This window comes from Notothenia coriiceps, unplaced genomic scaffold (genome assembly GCF_000735185.1).
Source record: "Notothenia coriiceps isolate Sejong01 unplaced genomic scaffold, NC01 NC01_scaffold00032342, whole genome shotgun sequence".
Classification (NCBI taxonomy): domain Eukaryota; kingdom Metazoa; phylum Chordata; class Actinopteri; order Perciformes; family Nototheniidae; genus Notothenia; species Notothenia coriiceps.
The window spans coordinates 6,189-26,657 of record NW_011365043.1 but is presented as its reverse complement, the minus strand read 5'-3'; the positions used below and the strand labels follow the sequence as shown (position 1 = coordinate 26,657).

Below are 20,469 nucleotides of genomic sequence, written 5' to 3'. Positions count from 1 at the left end.
AAAAAATGTAAAGTGTTATCTGCATAATTCATACGTTTATATTATTCCTTTTAAGCAATCATCAAAAGATACAACTCCCCACCTCCATCGGATGACATGCTGCTACAAGAAAAGAGGTATCGTATTGTACACACACACACACACACACACACACACACACACACACACACACACACACACACATGCATAATTGTATGTATCACACAGCAGTTGATGCTTTCTTCAGTCACAGAATTAAATAATACCATGGCTACAAAAAATGACCTACAGATACTGAGTGGGAAGCTAATGCTCACAGTGAACACACACAGCACCAGGGATATTGTATTCACACACATAACTAACACATATTAAACAGTACAAACAGTAGTGTATTTGAAAACTCTGCAAACTGTAATGTGTGCTGTTGACACTGTGTGTGTTTAGGAGAGGAGAGGGGAGGTTTAGGAAGAAGCAAACCCCTCGTGATGAAGCTTTGCAGATCCTCAAACCTCAGATGGAAAACCCACCGGCTCCACAGGTACACACACACACACATTCATACACACACAGAATATGCAGCACGCTGGCAGTGAAATCAGTCATACAGGGGAACATTTCTGTGTCCGTCCAGCCCAAACGTCCTGCTGCCCCCTCACCATCTGCGTCTGCAATTAAAGAAGCGGGATTTAAACCCACCAAGAGCACGAAGACAAGAGCACCTCAACGTTCTCTCCCCCTTCCTCCTCCAGGTACTCACACTCAATCAAAGTAGACATCCGCATATTCTAATGCTGACACGACTACATTACTTTACAGAGTTATACTGTAGGTACCTGTGTATGTGCTTGAGTCATGTAGATTCAAGACAAAAAGAAAAGCTTTATTGTAATTGTACAGAACAGGTTCTAACATAATAAATAAAATAAATACCATGTCATTTTGCACTAAAAGAAGAACACTGATTGTACTATAAATACATTCAAATAGTACGCTGGAATACATGTAATTAATGCACTAGTATGAATGTAATTATTGCACTAGAATGAATGTAATAACTGCCAGTAGCGTTGTCCTCGAATAGACAGTCCTCCTATTGCATGTGAGGGGGAAAGGCTATGCCACATCCCATAATATGCAGTTTAAGTGAGTTAGTCTCTTTAATTAAATCCACTTTATTTAATGAAAGTAACTTGTGGGTGCAAGTTTCCACAGATGTTTATAGATGTGCAAAGGAAATTAACAACATGTGCAGCATCTGAATGTAAACGTTCTAAATGATGCTTCAAATCATTCAGTGCAGATTTAATCATTAACATGCACACTTAGTAAATCTATTAAAAAATAAGGACATCGAATTGGGGGAAACTAAAAAGTAAAGCGATTTATTTTGAGCAGTTTCTCGAGAGCTTCCGGTAGAGATTGAGACCATCCAGACACAACTTCATCAGAGAACCAATGAGGAGCACTACACCTACACCAACGTTCCCTGGAGGCTGTACCTCAGGAAGGAGGTGTGTATCAAACTACACACATATCATGAACAGCTCTCACAATGTCTGTATTTTTTACTATTGTGAATATTTTAATTGCTTTTACAGGTTTTTTATCCGAAAGACAGCTTCAACAATCCTCTGGTGCTGGATCTCATTTTCAAACAGGTAACAGTTGAAGAGTGAATGGAAGAAAAGTGCATCTCTTTTAATGTTCATGTAATCGAATACTTGTATTTGTCATTCACCATTGTTTTCACCTCTCGCCAATTGTGTTCGGGATTTTGACCTGACAACACAGAAATCATAGAAATATCAAAGTTAGTTATTTCTCACATCCTCTCTCGTGTCCTCTGTTGTTTGGTGCAGATCGTGAACGACACTCTGTCAGAGGCCTGTGTTCGCATCACGCGGGATGAAAGGCAGAAAATGAAGGGCCTTTTCGGTAATCCGTCTGTTCTTCCTGCAGACATTTCTTTAGACCTTATTCCTCTAACATATTTGTGTGTTGACATTCATGTGTGTCTGTTTGTGTGAATGACAGCTAAACACGCGGTTCAACAGAATATGGATCCTGTGGAAGAGCACGTGAAGAAAACTATCGTCACGGCTGCCAGGGAAACCTGGGAAATTTACTTCTCCCGTCTGTTCCCTGCGTCGGTAAGGATGGTCAACCCTGAGAGGAAAATATTATTGATTGTGTTTGTGAGTTTGTATTGATCCTCTACTGTATGTGTGTGTGTGAGTGCAGGGCAGTGTGGGAACAGGTGTGCAGGTGTTGTCCGTGTCCCACAGCGGTATAAAGCTTTTGAAGACCGTAAAAAGCAGCGCTGTAGCTCCAGACTACTTCAGAGTCTTACGACCATACACGTATGTTCTGTTTTTTAGGTCTATTGACCTTTGTTTTTAAACTCGATGTCAGGTTTCACAGACAATCATACCAAATTGCCTCTGATTATCTTGACTTTTACTTATTTTTATAAATATTTAGATTCAGATTTGGCTTTTTCAGGCTATATAATAACCTGACAGTACATTATTATATATCTTGGTAACATTTAGTTTAGTATGGAAGGGGAACATGGTCACGATTTCTAGTATAATGTGAATGGACTTAGTTAAATATGAAGAAGTTGAAAAACGATGACTGAAAAATATATGTTAATATTTTAATACAAATAGTGGATGAATCTTTAAGTCATATACTGAAATAATAATTGTATTTATTTTTTAAATAGTGGGACAAAGGCACTTTTTAAAAGTTTAAAATAAAATGGATTTTGCATCGCTTATAATTTCTACTGTAACTGTACCATTGTTATTTATAAGAGTTGGAAGTGTATGCTGTATATCTTACGGATTTCATAATCATATGTATGTATTTATTTCAGCTATGCAGACATCCTGTTTGTAACCATCCCCTCTGAGAACATGCTGGAGTTTAATCTGACCAACGAGAAACTGATCCTGTTCTCAGCCAAGGCTCCGCAAGTCAAACATCTCATAGACACCTTCATCAATGAGATCAAAAAGGTACAGCACACACTTTTCAGTATGCTCAATTTAAATAAATACTGGAATAACCAAAAGTAGTGAAAATGCAAATAACAATACAATGGCAATGTAAGAGTATGCATTTGTGTGTTTTTCCCATGTAGGACTCAGATTATGTGATCGCAGAGCGAAACTTTGTGACAGACGACCGCTCGATGCTCAGTTTTCACAAAGGTGACATCATCAGGCTGCAGGTTATGGACGGGCTGGAGAAGGGTGAGACACTCTGCTACATGTAGTAGAAAAATGTTATTTTATAAATCTTAAATCTATGATCCAAGCGTGTGTTTATGTGTGTATCCCCCAGGTTACAACTACGGCTGTGTGGTGAGGAAGAAGGTGGTGTTTTTGGAGGAGTTGAAAAGAGAAACTCAAGACTTTGGTGAGTGTTCATAAATATCTTTATTTTAGTCTAAAACAAAACCAGGTCTATAAGATTCACCTCCTTGCATTTGGTAGCCAGATGCTAGTGTCATGGCCAAGGATAAATAATAAACAAAGAATCAATTCACACTGACAGCTTCGATAGATTCTATCCTGGACTGTCCCCTGGAGGTGTGATGGTATCATAAGCCAAGGAGAAATAGGTGCAGTGACAGCACACTATAAATGCAGTGTTGTTTCAGATTTATTTTTCAGAGGGAAGACGGTGATGCAATTTGAAAAATATTGATTTATTTCCTGAGGACACAAAAGCTGAAATAAGATCACTGATGAGGAGTAGTCATATTTGACATCGCTTCACAGATACCTGATAGGACAAACTCAGTGTGTGCTTTCACATAGATCTTTGTCATTTTCCCTGCATCTATTTTTCATTTGGACTCTGGCTGTTTGGACCCCAAACCACCCTTACAAACCTTGTTAGGATTCCAGTAAATCCCTACATGTTAACATCATATGAAAGGAGAACGTACATCTGGTATTGTTAATACTGATATATTGCAACACCCCTAATCTTTTCCCTCCTATCATTATTTTATAATTGAACATAGAAGTCAAATGTTTCAGTTGTATTCTCCTTGTAACAGCTGTATGTCTATTTCTGTGTATTTACAGTGAAAGCAAAGAAATCTGGAGTCCAATACCTTGCATGTGTACACACTTACTTGGCAAATAAAGATGATCCTGATAAGCAAAGCTTTCAGAGATACAGCTTTGGAGTTTAGATTTTAGGGTTAACAAAATATATATGCGATTAAGTGAAGGTGTTTGGTTCAGACATGTAGGGTTAAGGTTAGGAAACAATGCAGGGTTTTAATGTAAGTCAATACGATGTCCTCACAATTGACACAAGTACCCAGGTGTATAGTATCTATAATTAGACCAAAAGCTGCATTTTGTGCCAGGTTATCAGCGTGGCCATGAGGGGAGAGTTAAGTCTGGTAAATAAGAGGGAAAAGCATGCAGATACAGATCTGACTTGTGTAAATGAAAGGACTGGAATGAAATGACCTGCTGTTAGAGGAAAAGCAGATAGGGATCAGGACCGCTGCAGAAAGGAGGCTTGTTCAGTGTCACAAAGCAGTCAGGACTGTTTGCTTTTAATGAGTGGTTTTAATCCCTCGGCTCTCTTTCTGTGTGTGTGTGTGTGTGTGTGTGTGTGTGTGTGTGTGTGTGTGTGTGTGTGTGTGTGTGTGTGTGTGTGTGTGTGTGTGTGTGTGTGTGTGTGTGTGTGTGTGTGTGTGTGTCAGGTTGGAAGTTTGGTGCTTTGTTCGGCCGCTCTGGAGCGTTCCCAGCCGAGTGTGTCCATGCCGTCGCTCCTCCTGACTTCCTGTCGCTGCCGCTGGACCGCAAGTCTGAGCCTCGCGGAGGAGCAGGCCAGTTTAATGTATCATCAGCCGTCGCAGTTGCCGTGGCATCCACCATGGCTGCACATGAGATAGATCAAACGATTGAGGTACACACACACACACATGTTTTTTTTCTGTCTGCAACACTGATCTGAGTGTCGGATCTTTTTCACTGTCGATCTCTGATTTTCAGAAGGTTTCCCTTGACGGCTTTGCTGAAGGAGATCTGGATGAGAGGGCTCTTCAGGACAGTAAATATGACATGTTGGAGTTCGCCAAGAAGTACTTCAGACAGGGAAACAACATGAAGGGGTGAGACCCAGAAAGAAAATGTGCACACACACACTGACATCCTCACAAACACACAGAATAAAAAAAAAGTGCCTCAACGCTCTAGAAAGTGGCCTTTTTCTCAAGTTCTGCGCTTAAGTATACTTTTGAAGTTCATTTTTTTTTAGACATTTTTTTTTCTTCACCACATACAATAAGCAGCTATATTTACAAACAATTGATATACACATCATTATTAGTTTCTAAGATAAGACACTAAACAGCATCAAAAGCTCAACCTTAGAAAACTGAAAGATTAAAGTGTTGTTGTTTGTTACCACTCTGCATAATAAGTCTTACTACTTAGTACTTTTACTAGTAATAAAGTATTTTGAGTTTTTTCTAGCGTGGTTTTGCTACTATTGCTTTTTCTGTGAGCCTGTTTAATCTGCATTTGTGTTTTCAGAGATTCCATGAAGGGCAAAAGCAAGAGCAGAGACTCCAGAGAGCCGACTGAAATGATCAAGTTCTCCAAGGTGCTTTCCTTCTTGCTAAAACTCAAAGCATGTTAGCCCATGTTTTCATAATTTGTGTTTTTTTTGGTGTATTGAATTATGCCCATTACATCACACATTTCCTGTATTATTTGATCTTTGCAGACTCCTCTGACCGAGTCTCTGATAGAGTTTACGGACATGGCCATGAACAGGGTGGCAGCTGATCTCTTCCTGTGTAAGCTCTCACCTTCTCTCCTCTAATTACATCCTCTTATTACATTACTCTTATTACACCTGATTCATCCTTTGTCAAAATGAGATGTTCCTGTATCGGATTAACTCAAGTGCTTGATTTCTCTGGAATCTGCTATTGGAGATTTAAATATTGTTGACCTGTGTGTGTCTCTGTGTAGCGGTGATGCGTTTCATGGGTGACGCTCCCTCAAGAGGATCGACAGAACAGGAAGTGATCACTATTTTCCTCAAGGTAAATACACACTTGTTTTTCTTAAGCTACTATTTACATTTTTTAATTACTTTATTTATTTATATTAATACTTACTTTCACTTTTAATTTGTAGCTTATACATAAAGAATCAACTTTAGTTTTTTTATATTTATCTTTAGTGTTTTTTTGTTACTGGAAAAGAAAACTTAGTTCGTACTTCTTTAGCTTCGTTAAAAGGCATTTCATCTACTACAATATTTAATAGTATTTGTACTTCTATGTATTTGATTTCTTATTTGATTCAACAAGTATGGACTCTTATGTGAAAAACAGCAGTGATTAATTGTGAAGCAACTGCTGCATAGCACCATCTCCTGGAATGTGAAGTCAATTTCGGTTTCAAACTCAAGAGGTTACAGCAACTCATGCTGTCTGCTTTTTTTCTGTAGTGACATATTACAACTGAGAATTACCTGAAACAAATACATTTATTATTTATTTTAAACCATGCAACTTTTTTTTGCCGTTAGAATATTTTTCCCGAGTTTAATTTTAGTTTGACGATGATAACCCTGCTGTGTGTGTGTCCGCCCCCCCACCCCCCCACTCTCAGCTCATAGGAGAGTTCACCTTGATGCGGGATGAGGCTTATTGCCAACTCCTCAAACAGCTTACGGCTAACACCAGCTCCAAACCGTGAGTTTCCCACATCAGCAACATACACACATAAACCAACCCACACACCGTGCTCCTCTTTCTTAACCGAGCGTGTAATCCTGAGTGTGTGTGTGTGTGTGTGTGTGTGTGTGTGTGTGTGTGTGTGTGTGTGTGTGTGTGTGTGTGTGTGTGTGTGTGTGTGTGTGTGGGTGGGTGTGTGTGTGTGTTCACCCTTGTGTTGTTCAGTGATAGTTGCCAACGGGGCTGGAGGCTGCTGTACATCCTGACCGCCTTCCATCGCTGCTCTGAGGTCCTCAAGCCCTTCCTGCTGAAGAACCTGCAGCAGGCGTCCCGCAGCGCAGGGGTGCAGTATCAGGGTAAAACACACACACACATCATAATGCTGTACACATTGCCACAAACAGCAGGATGTAATGTTTTCTTTTTAATTTGTTAGGCATCGCTAAAGCATGTGAGCAGAACCTGAAGAAGACGTTTCAGTACGGCGGCCGTGTCGTTCCTCCCAACAGCATGGAGCTGAAGGCGGTGATGGTCAGGGCCGCTTTTATTTACCTGCAGTGGTGTGAACATCTGTCACTATTTTAACTGACATATATTGAATATAAACCTCCCTTTCCTCATGTATGTGAGCCATGTACGTAAAAGAACTGTTATATATAATTGTAAACAATATGTTGATATATATATATATATTTACATTTTTATTTGATAGTGAGAGTAATACTTTTTACTTATATTTAGATTCCATATCAACATTTGGCTTAAAATGTTGACTTGGATTTAATATTTAGTTTTAGTGTCAGCATTAAGATATTAATTGAATACATAGATACAGATTCAACATTTGGATTTGATATTTAGATCTGGATTAAATATTTAGATTAATCATTTAGATTAAGATTTAACATTTATTGTAATGTTCGACACTTATTGCTATCTCAAACATATTTTAATAATCAAAATATATACATTAGAAAATGGTAGCTGTATTGTTACATTTGGGCTTCTTCAAGGGTGTAAAAATAATAGTTTTATTATATTTTATATTCATTATTATTTATATGCAGTTTTCTGTGGTTTAAGGTCCTAAATAAATCAGCCATATACCAACATGTCCAGTGTTATGTGCAGCACTATATGAGGATGTTTGTCTTTTTTCTCAGGCCGGACGTAGTTCAAAACGTCAGCTGTTTCTATTTCCTGGTGGCATTGAACGTCACGTGAAAATCAAAACGTGTTCTGTAAGTGTTCATTCACACTATATTCTTTCATCACGACTGCAATCTAAGGGAGACAGCCGTAATGTAATGTGTGTGTGTGTGTGTGTGTGTGTGTGTGTGTGTGTGTGTGTGTGTGTGTGTGTGTGTGTGTGTGTGTGTGTGTGTGTGTGTGTGTGTGGGTGTGTCGTGTTTCCAGGTTGCTCTGGAGGTGATTGAGGAGCTGTGTTATGAGATGGGTTTACACAAACTGGAGGCCATGGAGGAATATGCCATATTTCTAGTCACCAACAGAGGTTTGCTCACAGAGGTCTCCCTCTCTCTCTCACACACGCACACTAAATGTTGTATTGGTGCACAAAGTCAATCTCCTCGTCACTGTCAGCGAAGCAGATCCACTCACAGATCACATGTCAGACTGTCTTCTGGTTTCTGTGGGAGAAAGTCATTCATGTTCACGAGTCCTGATCGGGCTGTCATGGCAATATAACGAGAAATGCTGGATATCATCTTTCATTTCCGATATCACAAGACTGCCAATAACCGGCCAGTACACATTTCCATCTTTATTATTTATTAAGACGTGAGGATACCTTTTGTTTGCACGCTGTTTATCTGTATAGTTTTATTGAAAAATATGATGCTCCAATTGTCAATCACTTATCCAAGTAGTTCATAAATACATAGTTACAAACACAACATAATAAACATTTTACAGTATAAGAAACTAGAATTGTGGTTTTTCCTTTTTTTTTCTGATGGAGATTTTTTATGTCACTTATTGCTTGTACAAGTTTTTCATTTTTTTTGTTGCTTCAGCCATTTGTATGTGAATTACTCACCCAATACATCGTATATTTGAAGGAACCACTATTTTCCCAGGGCCTCTACGGTAAAACACTTCAAATGTAACAGTCTCGTGCTTTCCGAGACTAGCAAGTCGTCCATGCAAGGGTTAAAAATGATGTGTTTGGGAACATACAACTGGATGAACAGGACGTTTGCCTTTAAACCTGGCCCCCCCATTTCCTCCATTCATCAAGACATTTCAGGGTAATCATGTCAGTCGTTTTTATTTATCTAGAGTTTGGAAGATAACCAAATCGTTCCATCGAATATGATTTATATAGTAGTCAATGCTATTCTTTAGATGAATAAGAATATCTCTGTGTTATAAATAATTGTACATGTATGTGTCCAGGTCAGAATGTGCGTCCCCTGAACAAACACGAGTACATCCTGGACGTTGCGACAGAGGCGGAGTTGGTGGACACGAGCTACAGCTTCTGGTTCAGACGAGTCGTCTGGACTCAGCCGCTCAAGTTTGAGAACGAGCTCTGCGTCGCCATGCACTATAACCAGGTACCATTAGTGAAACTTTACATACATGCAGTATATGTTACCTACTTGTGTGTATGTAACTGTGTTTGTGTGTATATCCAGATCCTGCCAGATTATCGTAAAGGCCTGCTAAATATTCTTCCACATGGGAAAGTGAGCGATCAACAGTTTCATCAGATCTCCAAACTGGCAGCTCTGCAGCACAGAGCCAAAGACATCCTCTTCGTCCCCACCATGTAAGAAACCAGCAACGTTTGACAATGCAGCCTCAGTCATAAAGGGAAAAAAAAGTCTTATTTCTCTTTATTTCTTTACAGTTTAGGGTGCAGAAAACAAACTGCTATCATTAAAAGGACTTTAATGAAAAGTGGTCTTAATATAGAGAAGAACAGGGAGAATGTACATACCTCAAGAACAATAAAACAGTAGCAAATGAATGTACAAAAGAAAGGAAACCCAATTAAAGGTAGAACCAATGAGGGTAAGGCCAAAGGCACAAACAGAAATAAATACAATCAAATTATTAAGCTCAAATAAATATAAATGAAAACAGTATCGTAAAAAAAAATATATCTAACATTTCCAAAAGCCTTTCCAAATAGAAACGTTTTTAGATCACATTTTATTTACTGTATTTGTATAAACGCACTTGTGGAAATATACATTTAGCCAAATTAATATTTGGTCTGAAAGGAAACTATTTTTCTCCATCCCATAATCCTATCACTGTCTTAAAAGTAAAACATTGTGCAGTGTGGGTCTGGTTTAAGAAACTCACGGTTGAAGAGAGAACACAGTGCAGTCAGTAGTTTAGGTGTTTAAAGTGTGTGATACTTTATTTTTCTCAGCTGTAAAAACTCTTGCTGTTATCACCACACACACACACACATACACACACACATACACACACACAACAGCAGAACAGAAATAGCTCAGTGAGTAAAACCATCCTGAGAAATGTTTAAAAAACACTGAGTGGAGCAGACTCATATTTATCTTCTTCTCTCCTCCAGACATGAACTATCGGAGTACATCGCTCCACCTCTGTTCAAAAAGCAGCCACCCCAGCAGTGGGTTACCATGGTGACGCAGCACATGCAGCAGGTGCAGGCCCTGAACCCGCACCAGGCCAGAGCGCAGTTTATGGGTAAGATCTCCGCTTCACGTTAAATTGGAAAAACTCAGTCTTTGGTAATTTTTTTACACATTCTCCACATATGTGTATCTACCTCCTTTGTCACTGCACGTGTACACTTCTAGACCTTGAGTTGAAATTGTCGAGAAATAAATGTTGAGCGCAGTTAAATATTTAATTAATCTTCATATCGACTGGAATAGTAATCTTCATTTAGAACACCTTTTTAAATAAATGTGGCTTAACACAGAAAGTATTTGTTCCTTAAAGGGAAAATGTGCCCCCTCTTAAAGGGATGTCCAATCAGTGTTGATGTTTGTAGACGATATGAGCAGTACATTCCTCAATGGGGGTTTTATGGAGTAAGAAAACTGATCTTGTCTTCATTATCTGTTTTTCTTCCTGCATCAGGCATTTGGGGGCAAGGGAACTCAGCTTTCTCACAAACTGAGGCATAATGTTACTTTAAATGACGACATTTACTCCAAACACTAATTGGACATACACATAGAGTGGCCATTTTCTCTTTAATGATATACTACAGTGATTTAGTTTTCCTGTGTAATGTTTGGAGACAGATTAAGAAAACTCAAAGCAGCAGACGCCAAGATTTGTTTTACTTTTAGACTCTAGTATGGGTTATAGCTAAAAGACAATAGATCCTATGTTTTCCATAAAGCAGCTCATGTGTGAAAATGCCGAGATTCCCACTAGTAACTTCCTGAGAGTAACTCTGTTTGGACTGGACAATGTTCATTCTCACAGTCTGGTTTGGACTCCTCACAATGAATAAATTGAACTAAAATCTGTGAGGTGTCCCTTTTAATAAGGTGATTGTTTTGTCTTTCCATGTGTTGCCTCCTAAGGGACTACAATGTCTAATCCCTCATTTGTTAAATTCTGTTCTCTGTGCTTGCAGGGCTGATCAGTGCATTCCCCATGTTCGGCTCCTCGTTCTTCTACATCCACAGCAGCAGCTCCACCACCTTCTACGCCCCCTGCATTGTAGCTGTCAATCAACATGGCTTCCACTTCCTGCACAAAAACACACACGTAAGGAACCACACACACACACACACACACACACACACACACACACACACACACACACACACACACACACACACACACACACACACACACACACTGGCGATCATCAAGCCCTCGCATGACTCAGCTCATCGTGATCAAAACATGAGCCCAGAAGTGAAGTCACGTACGGACGGTGGTGGAAAGTTACTACTTGATTGTTATTGTGTGGTACTTATACTTGAGTATTTCCAGTTCATTTGACTTAACACTACTACTGCACTACAGAGGAAATGTCTTACTTTTTACCTAATCAAATACGATGTATTATTTATACATGACTTCCCTGCAGTATAGTCATTTAAATCAGCTCACACTTTAATTAATAAATAATTATAATAAATATGATTCTGCATAATGAGTAGTTGTGTATATTTTGAGGCTGATACTTTTATACTTTCAATTGAGTCAATAGTCCTTTAGTTACATAACATTAACATAATACTTTTTAAATATACGATTTTTAATTGTACTAAGTAAAATATCTGAATAATTATTCCACCACTGGTCATTTAGTTTCAGCAGAGAGTTGTGAAGTTTATAATGTTTGGTCCCTGTGGTGCAGGAGCTGATGGCAATGGTCCCCCTGGTGGAGGTGCAGTCGAGCCGCACCCAGAGGCCCACTGCTGGTTCCAGTTACCCATATGTAGACCTAACGCTGGGGGACACTAACACACAGCGGGTCGTTCAGCTGCAGCTGGAGCAGGTATTGTGCAAACACACACAAGGACACTCTTCATGTTCATTTCAGTGGAGTTGCTTTGTCACTGTGCTCATGTCTGTCCGCAGGGCCTGGAGTTGTGTCGAGTCATCGCCATGCAGGTGGAAAACATGCTGTCTGTGCGCGAGAGGAGACTCACCCTGCCTACCAGCGAGATCACTGTGTTATAACCCGTTTTATACTATTGTTATAACACTTTATTCATTGTACGCACATGTAGTGGTGGAAAGTACATTTACTCAAGAACAGTATTTTTTGGAGGTACTTTAACAGTTCTTGAGTATTTCAATTTGTTGATAACTTTATAGGTTCAAATTAATCAAATTAATCAAACAACATATGACCAGATACGAAAATAAGATTTGCATTAAGGAGGAAATGAAACCAAGCAGCTTTTACAGTACAACATAGGCCAAGATGCAACATTAAAGATCTACACAAAAATGCATCAATAAATATGATTCAATATTTATCTTTTTCCGGATTGGATCATTCTGCATATTTAGTACTTTAATTTGTTGGTACTTTGTGTATATTTTTTATGCAAAAACCTTTGTACTTCGATTTAAGTAAGATTTGTAATGCAGGACTTTTACTTGTTACTGAGTACTTCTACAATGTGGTATTGCTACTTTTAATTAAAGACCTAAGTACATCTTCCACCACTGCACATTTGTATGAACACATGGACAAAACCGTTATTAAGAGCCTACCTCTTCTTGCCTTCAGGTGTTTTAATTTGATATGAATCATGCATAATTGTACCCTGAAGCCAGTTTCCCTTTTACTTGACAACATTAACAGAACACATTGCATCAGTGAATTACTAGTTTTAAAGTGTACAGATACTAGTAAAGAACAGTGGTGAAGTTTAACAGGCCTGTGGCTTGTCATTACAATGTTTTTAAACTGATATGTAACATGTTTTTTATTTTTTTATTGTTACTGTTTACTGTAAAACTTGATCTTGGTGTATACCATTGTTGTTTTTAACGAACACTAATGCATCAACTTTCTTGTTTTGTAAAGAATATTTTATTAAAATAAAAAAAGCTATTTTAAAGAGAGCATTATGAGAACTTCTGGCCTGACTGTTTATTTAATACTAATGCCAGAAAGTAGTGCATTTAAATAATAGATTACCAATAAGTTGGTCCCTAGGAAATCGATATGTTAATTTAATGAAATAATAGGGGCCCGCCTTGACCCCACAGCTCATGCGCCATTCAATAACCCATTAATATCTGAATCAGAATCAAGTTTATTGCCAAATACATTTACACAAGGAATTTGCTTTGGTGTACGATGGTGCAAACATACAAAACATAAGAAAAATAAGTTGTAAAATAAGGTCAAAACTATAACTATTATAAAGGAATATATTTTGTAACTATTTAACATTAAACATTAAAATTTCACAAAATATAAATATACAAAAGAAACTAAAAAATGAATATATGACAAATGCATATTGTATTACTGAAAAACAATATAACAAACTGTAAAGAACAATGTGATCTTTATAGAGGTAGACAAAAGGGCAGTGTGACACAATTAGCTCTCGTCTTGTGCGTGCCCTCAAGGCTCCTAAAATGGATTTACGTGGTTCCGCTCAAGGCACGTGACAGTCTTTCCAAACTGGCAGGTCACCACAGCGCATGCGCGAATGCTGTAGCATGTTAGTTACACAAGTTTATTTTCAGCCTTTTTCTTGGAGCCGATGGTGTAAACTGAGCGTGGTGAAGTCTTGTGCTTTATTACAATGATCTCCTTGGATTTTTGACATTAAACCCTAAGAGGAAAAGTGCCCGGAGCACCGAAGTTTGGACATTTAACGTTGACATGTTGCTGCGTGGTTTGTCGGTTTTTCCAGGCGGCGACGGACAGACCAAGCCAGGCTAGTTTAAGCTAGCTTAGCTGCCAGCCAAGCAGCTCGGATATCCATCGTTAACCTCTCTGCTTGCTGGGCGTGTTGCAGTATCCAAGCAGCGTTGATTTACAGGTTGTAAACGGTCATACAATCTAAGGATTCATAACCAGGCTGCTTGATTGTGCACGCAGGACGTCGGAGGAAGCTAATGCTAGCTACTGCTGTGGACAGGTCCCCTAAAGCGAGTGACATACACCTTAAAATACTCCTTTTACATCCATATTGACTGTTGAAGCAGTGCTGACATGCAGCGCTGATATATGCTAACTGTTAGCTAGCAGCTCACGTCGCACTACAGCAGTCAAATAGTTGTGGCTGACATGGCATCCAGCGGGTACTCTGACCTGAGGGAGAAGCTGAAATCCATGACCCCACACAGGGAGGAGATCAATAATAAATTCGTGGACGGGATGAGTAATGGCAGCAGTGGGAAAGCTCGAAAACGTAAGATCCGAGAGTCCGACGACGATGAGTTTGAGCACAGCGATGACTGCGCGGAGAACATGGAGCAGGAGGCCAGCCGGGTGAAGAGCAGCATCCTGCAGGAGAGCATCTTCAGCCCGGAGGAGTGTGCCCTCATCGAGGAGAAGATCGACGACGTGGTGACCAGAGGAGAGGCTGGACTTTACCGGGAGCACACCGTGGACCGGGCGCCCCTCCGTAACAAGTACTTCTTCGGGGAGGGCTACACTTACGGATCACAGCTGGAGAAGCGTGGCCCGGGCCAGGAAAAGCTGTACCGCAAAGGAGAGGTGGACGAGATCCCGAGCTGGGTGCACGACCTGGTGATCAAGCGCCTGGTGTCCAGAGGAGTGGTCCCGGAAGGGTTTGTCAACAGCGCAGTCATCAATGATTATCAACCAGGAGGCTGCATTGTGTCGCACGTGGATCCTCAGCACATCTTTGCACGACCCATCGTGTCCGTGTCCTTCTTCAGTGACAGCGCGCTGTGCTTCGGGTGCCGCTTCCAGTTCAAACCCATCCGGGTGTCGGAGCCGGTGTTTGTCCTGCCAGTGAGGAGGGGGAGTGTCACGGTCCTCAGGTGACTATGGCTGTGTGGCTGTCATGCACAGATTGCATTACTTTAGTGTGTGTCTGTCAAGTGTAGGCAGTCACGATAACTACTTGGACTGTATATGCATTAATAAATATAACATTGTGATATTCAAGTGTATTATATTATCCTACCCACCCATCTGTATCAGTAACAATTGGGGTTTACATTTGGATGAGCAATTCAGTTAAACATTTTAAATCTAAGTATTCAAATAAATCCAAAATAAACGAGGCAGAGTAAAAATAAACCCTAGGCAACTCCTAAAATGCACTCTAGGTCTCTTAACAAACAATTGCACTTGAATGAATATTGAACATTTGGCACAGTGGTGTAGAGTCATTCATGTGCTAACAGTCAATCTCCTGCCAATCCAGTTTGTCAATGGCTACGAACTTTGTTAATAACAATACAAAAATAGGTTTAAGTTGGATAAAACAACAACAGTACTTTAATTTGCTTACTTAAAATATTCCTGCACCAGTGCTATAGATAAGTCAACAATGTAAAGAAGAGGTTGAGTCCATTTATTGTATGAAAGTTTGATAACATATTTTGAATGAAAGGCTAAGTCCAGGTGCTAACAGCATATTTCTCTCTCAGTGGTTATGCAGCTGATGATATCACCCACTGCATCCGACCCCAAGACATCAAGGAGCGGCGTGCGGTGATCATCCTAAGAAAGTGAGTCAACATCATATAATTTTAAAAGGTCATTCTCTTATTTGAAATCAGCACTGATCATTGTGTTTCTACTTGTCCTCCCCCTTCTGTTTGCCAGGACCAGACCTGACGCGCCTCGAGTCGACTCTGGCAGCCCTATCAGCGCTTCTCCTGTAGAGAGACCCACTCTGAAAGCCAAACGCACTCATCGCAGAGCAACATCAAGTGCTGCTCACAGGTACACACACACACACACACACACAAACACACACACACACACACACCCACACACAGGTCTGTCCCGCTAGATTCGCCTAAACTTCAAAGAAGACTTGTTCTGAAGGAGGCCTCAGGACAGTCAGTAGGCTTGTTTGAGACAAGCGAGACCTGCGCAGACCTGCGCAGATCTGCGCAATTTCGATCAACGTCTTGCTAGTGCGTTGCATGATGGTTATCATTTTGTCCGACTTGCTCCGGAGGCTCGCTCACATGAGACGTTGAAATCTCGCGGGACAAAGATGCCCGCAGCCTTGAGAGCGAGGCGCGGCGAGGCGGCGCAGTTCCTCTCCACGGGCTGCGGAAGCGAAATGCTTGATGGGAAACGACTCGCTGGTATCTCGAGCTGAGCGCTCATTGGTGGTTTTTACCACGTGCTGCTGATGAAACTCTCCAATTGGCTCGGCAAAAGTTTGTTGTTGTTTTGTGTCAGTTTTACGTCACCCCCCCATTAACATTTTTCATCATTGTTCCACAATGTTTATCATCATGAAATTAATATATGTTATACTATACTTGCACTGCTTACCGTTTTCATACTTTATATATCTTAGCATATTCATACACACTGTTCATACTGCTCACAGGCTGCTGTGTATATTCATACCCCTCACTGTTTATTCATCATTCAATTCATTCTATATTTTATTCTGTAGATTGTGTACATTACTTTTCACTTTACTGCTTGTTGCACTCCCGGTTGGAAGCTAAACTGCATTTCGTTGTCTCAGTACCTGTAATATGTGCAATAACAACAAAGTTGAATCTAATCTTGAGCAGGAACAAATGTTTTTACTTGGTACATATCTGACATTAACGATTAAACACATTTGTGCATTCTTTATGAATGCAAACCGAGTCAAGCCGACTCCGGAGGTGGCGGCATGCACCTTAAAGTTGTTTGCAATCTGCCAAAAAACCGAGAGAAGAAGAAGCCGACTCGGAGCTGTCCGACTTCAGGCGAGCTTTTTGAGACCTCGCCCGGCTGCGATCGGCTATTCTCGTCTACTTTCGAGGCGAGCCGCAACGCGTCTCAAACAAGCCTAGTGATACAAGCTTAGAGGGATCTTGGAACAAAATGTCTTGCAAAAATGGTGGACCAGACTGATATTGGCATACTGACTCATCAATACAATGAAACCCCGACCCCAACCATTATTACTGAACTTAGTTTGGAAACAGCTCAAACGGATCATGGATCTGGGCTCGTGCTCCGTCAGACTTGTTTGAACCCTGCAGCTCTAAAAACGTTAAATAATGGAAATTCGTCTGAGATATTATCAGTACATTCGCAGTGAGAAGGGAGGACGAGCGTCCCTCATTCCCAAAATGATCATTAATTAAGACTTCAAAGGCAAAATAATTAAAAATCCATCAGTAAAGAAGCTTGTAAATGAAGAGACTCCTATTTCCAGCGATCATTACTTTTTTAACTTCCTTGCGCACTGTCATGTCTGAACGAAGCCATGAGGAACACTCACTTAAAAGTGACCTGTGACTGAATAACAAAAAGACATCGCTTTAGCAGATGGATGAAGCCAGTATATATTTTTTAATTGCATGTCTATAAAGGGCTTGAAAAAATAGATCAACCACAAAATGAACAGTACTCATCTGCGTTGCCTTGAATTCTTGCAGAATTTTTTTTGATACACTTTCGTTTTATTTCATTTTTGCTAATGTTTAAGGCCCAGGCATGCAAGGAAAAACAAGAATATTGAAGGTAACACATTGCAATGATGAACCTAATCTGACTTGGCATATCAAACTTTGTCCTTCATCAGGCCGAGGGTACTGGAGATGGACAAAGAGGAGAACAGACATCCGTCAAACTCCCGTAGTCGTCGTCACAGCATCAGCTCAGAGAACTACTGGAAACGTGGACAAGACTCCGAAAAACCCCGGGAGAGCTCAGGACGCAAAGTCAAGATGAGACGCCACTAAGCACTTCTCATCACACATGTAAACATATAAATATACCCTTTCTTTATGCATTTCAATATTGTAATCTTTTTTGACTAGTCATCATTTTTCTTGCTCTAGTTTATGTCTGGCACAAGGAGCACAGTCATCATGGTGTCTGTTTTGATTTGAGTCCGGGTCAGTCTGAGTGCATTATTTGTTTCTTGCAGACAAGCAAAACAAGTCTGTCTGCTGCACAGTTCAGAACCTGAAGTAACTACACTACACTAAGGCTCTGTTGTTAAATTCCCTTTAATCAAACTTTTCTTGTTTCTATGTCCTCAAATATTTCAGAATGGCATGTATTTTTTGTAACCAAGATGTACAGACCACAAGAGCTAAAGAAAAGATGTATGTATGGACTTGTACAAAAGAAACCCTGCGCTGTAATCTAACTTGTTATAATGTACAATACAATTGTATAGCCTTTGATTTGGGGAACTTTTATGCAGAAACAAACTTCCAATTTTTGCACCTACATTTCTGATCCTCACCCTTAATGTGCCATCCCAGACCTTTGTTCCCTTCGGCCTCCCTGTCACAGTTACATTTACAAAACACCTGGCAGATGTGCAGCCATGATGTTCTGTGTTATGATTTGATTCAGATGTATGTCTCCTCTTGTTGTAGGTCACATCGACTGAACTGATGTTTAATTGAGTGATGAAAACCTCAGCGTTTGTTTTGGGCTCCTGTTTCAGTTTGAAGTTGCTTTACCTTGTATAGTGACAGAGGCCATGTTAATGCTTTTCTGTATTAAATCAAAAATGCTCCTCAATTCAATTGGGTGATATTTGGGTCAGACAGAACAAAACCAACTTGTATAACTTGTGTCTGAACCTTTATTTATATATATATATATATATATATATATATATATATTTTATGGTCTGAACACAAGAATGAGAAGGAAACTTCCAGAATAATGTATCCTTCCAATTTGCTTTGTAAACAAAGATTTACAAAAAATTACTTGCTGACTGCTAGGCTAGTCTGGAGTTACACATGGACAAAAAATATCCCTGGTTCATAGAGGAAATTACTCTTAAAGCAGGGTGTGGTGTCTTAATGCTATTCAGAAGCTAAGCTACAGTTGTGAACTTAATATTAGCAAATACTTGGTATTCAGCAAGAGCATCTCCACAGATTTGGTTTGCTATTCATTAAAGCCCCTGTCACACTGTCCCGAAATGGACACACGAATATGGAATTGTGAATTTCGCACGAAGATGGCCCAGAACCACACACGAAGGGAACATTTACATTACATTTAAGACATACAACTGCAACGAAAGTAACACAAACAATTATGTTAAAGTACTATGATACTATACTGATATTTTCAGACTTTGTTCTTTACTTTATCCGTCTTTATATGTAGAAGATATTAAGTTTTCTCCGTCATGTTGTTTCCATAGTAACAACAACTTCCTGTCAACTTGCCTTCAAAATAATATATTATATCCTTTTCAGTTTCACAGAACACAAATTGGGTTATTTACATAATATGTTTACATGATTTTGTTGTGCAATTAACAACCAGATGGACACACGATAAAGGAAATATTCAAATTCGGCTCTGATCGTAGCAACATCGGGCCATTCGTGAGGGCATCTTAAGCCATCGTATGACCACCGGTGGAGTTTCTCAGGCTCCGGCATGCCAAAAAATTGCCGAAGGACCTTGCGAAGGTTCATTTTCGTGTTGAATTTGTGTGTCCATTTTGCCCTCCGTAAGGCCATCGTTAGGGCATCTCGTTATCATCGGTGCCATCGGGCATTCGCCCCGATCAGAGTGAGGGTGAATGCCCGATGGCCCCGATGATAACACGAATATGACACGATTTGACAAGATGCCCCCACGAGTGCCTTACGAAGTTGCCGCTCACGAAGTTGCTGCCGGAGCCTGAGAAACTTCACCGGCGGTCANCTTAAGATGCCCTCACGAATGGCCCGATGTTGCTACGATCAGAGCCGAATTTGAACATTTCCTTTATCGTGTGTCCATCGAGTGTCAATTCCGGGACAGTGTGACAGGGGCTTTAAGGAATAATTCACTCCCAAAATCATAATTTATATATCAATTAATCACCACCAGTTGTCCTGAATTTGTGAAGAAAATAAATGTCTTCCTGCATGACTTCAGTTTGAATGAAGAACCCAAAAATTGAGGAAATTCTTGGTGGATTGTATAAATTGGGAGGCTCCACTAAAGAACAATGAAACTTGAAAAACATCCATCATTTCAATTTTAACCAAACCTTTCCCAATTAAATCAGGTCCGCATAAAGTGCATTCGAAAGTTAAAATAACTACCCAATCGTTGTTTGTCTCCACTTTTCTCAATTAGTAAATAATTTCCTTTTTTT

The 20,469-nt window shown here is 39.9% G+C and overlaps 2 protein-coding genes across 2 annotated transcripts in view; both read left to right on the top strand.

Moving 5' to 3' along the window:
* The window catches only part of LOC104960752 (unconventional myosin-XV), a 38,847-nt gene extending 25,624 nt beyond the window's left edge, over nt 1-13,223 (top strand). The window contains exons 41-67 of the mRNA XM_010788910.1: nt 56-116; nt 427-520; nt 614-731; nt 1,378-1,493; nt 1,581-1,640; nt 1,842-1,917; nt 2,017-2,132; nt 2,224-2,342; nt 2,864-3,005; nt 3,131-3,242; nt 3,334-3,408; nt 4,721-4,926; nt 5,013-5,131; nt 5,556-5,625; nt 5,749-5,821; nt 6,000-6,073; nt 6,648-6,730; nt 6,938-7,068; nt 7,149-7,243; nt 7,876-7,953; nt 8,129-8,225; nt 9,131-9,291; nt 9,373-9,506; nt 10,284-10,417; nt 11,325-11,458; nt 12,060-12,200; nt 12,284-13,223. Coding sequence (XP_010787212.1) covers nt 56-116; nt 427-520; nt 614-731; nt 1,378-1,493; nt 1,581-1,640; nt 1,842-1,917; nt 2,017-2,132; nt 2,224-2,342; nt 2,864-3,005; nt 3,131-3,242; nt 3,334-3,408; nt 4,721-4,926; nt 5,013-5,131; nt 5,556-5,625; nt 5,749-5,821; nt 6,000-6,073; nt 6,648-6,730; nt 6,938-7,068; nt 7,149-7,243; nt 7,876-7,953; nt 8,129-8,225; nt 9,131-9,291; nt 9,373-9,506; nt 10,284-10,417; nt 11,325-11,458; nt 12,060-12,200; nt 12,284-12,385 — 2,921 coding nt within the window. The 3' untranslated portion in view covers nt 12,386-13,223. The remainder of the gene's footprint in view (nt 1-55; nt 117-426; nt 521-613; nt 732-1,377; nt 1,494-1,580; nt 1,641-1,841; nt 1,918-2,016; nt 2,133-2,223; nt 2,343-2,863; nt 3,006-3,130; nt 3,243-3,333; nt 3,409-4,720; nt 4,927-5,012; nt 5,132-5,555; nt 5,626-5,748; nt 5,822-5,999; nt 6,074-6,647; nt 6,731-6,937; nt 7,069-7,148; nt 7,244-7,875; nt 7,954-8,128; nt 8,226-9,130; nt 9,292-9,372; nt 9,507-10,283; nt 10,418-11,324; nt 11,459-12,059; nt 12,201-12,283) is intronic.
* Nucleotides 13,224-13,754: 531 nt separating this feature from the next.
* alkbh5 (alkB homolog 5, RNA demethylase) lies at nt 13,755-18,878 on the top strand. The gene is made up of 4 exons (XM_010788908.1): nt 13,755-15,187; nt 15,803-15,883; nt 15,981-16,100; nt 17,923-18,878. Exons 1-4 carry the CDS (start codon nt 14,466-14,468, stop codon nt 18,080-18,082), a joined length of 1,083 nt encoding a protein of 360 aa, XP_010787210.1. The 5' UTR covers nt 13,755-14,465; the 3' UTR covers nt 18,083-18,878.
* The last annotated feature ends 1,591 nt before the right edge of the window (nt 18,879-20,469 follow it).

What these genes read in the sequence shown, in the direction of transcription:
- alkbh5 (XM_010788908.1), top strand. Translation starts at nt 14,466, where the DNA reads ATGGCATCCAGCGGGTACTCTGACCTGAGGGAGAAGCTGAAATCCATG. An exon ending in GCGGTGATCATCCTAAGAAA is followed by an intron (nt 15,884 to 15,980) that starts GTGAGTCAACAT and finishes TCTGTTTGCCAG; the next exon opens with GACCAGACCTGACGCGCCTC. An exon ending in ACATCAAGTGCTGCTCACAG is followed by an intron (nt 16,101 to 17,922) that starts GTACACACACAC and finishes GTCCTTCATCAG; the next exon opens with GCCGAGGGTACTGGAGATGG.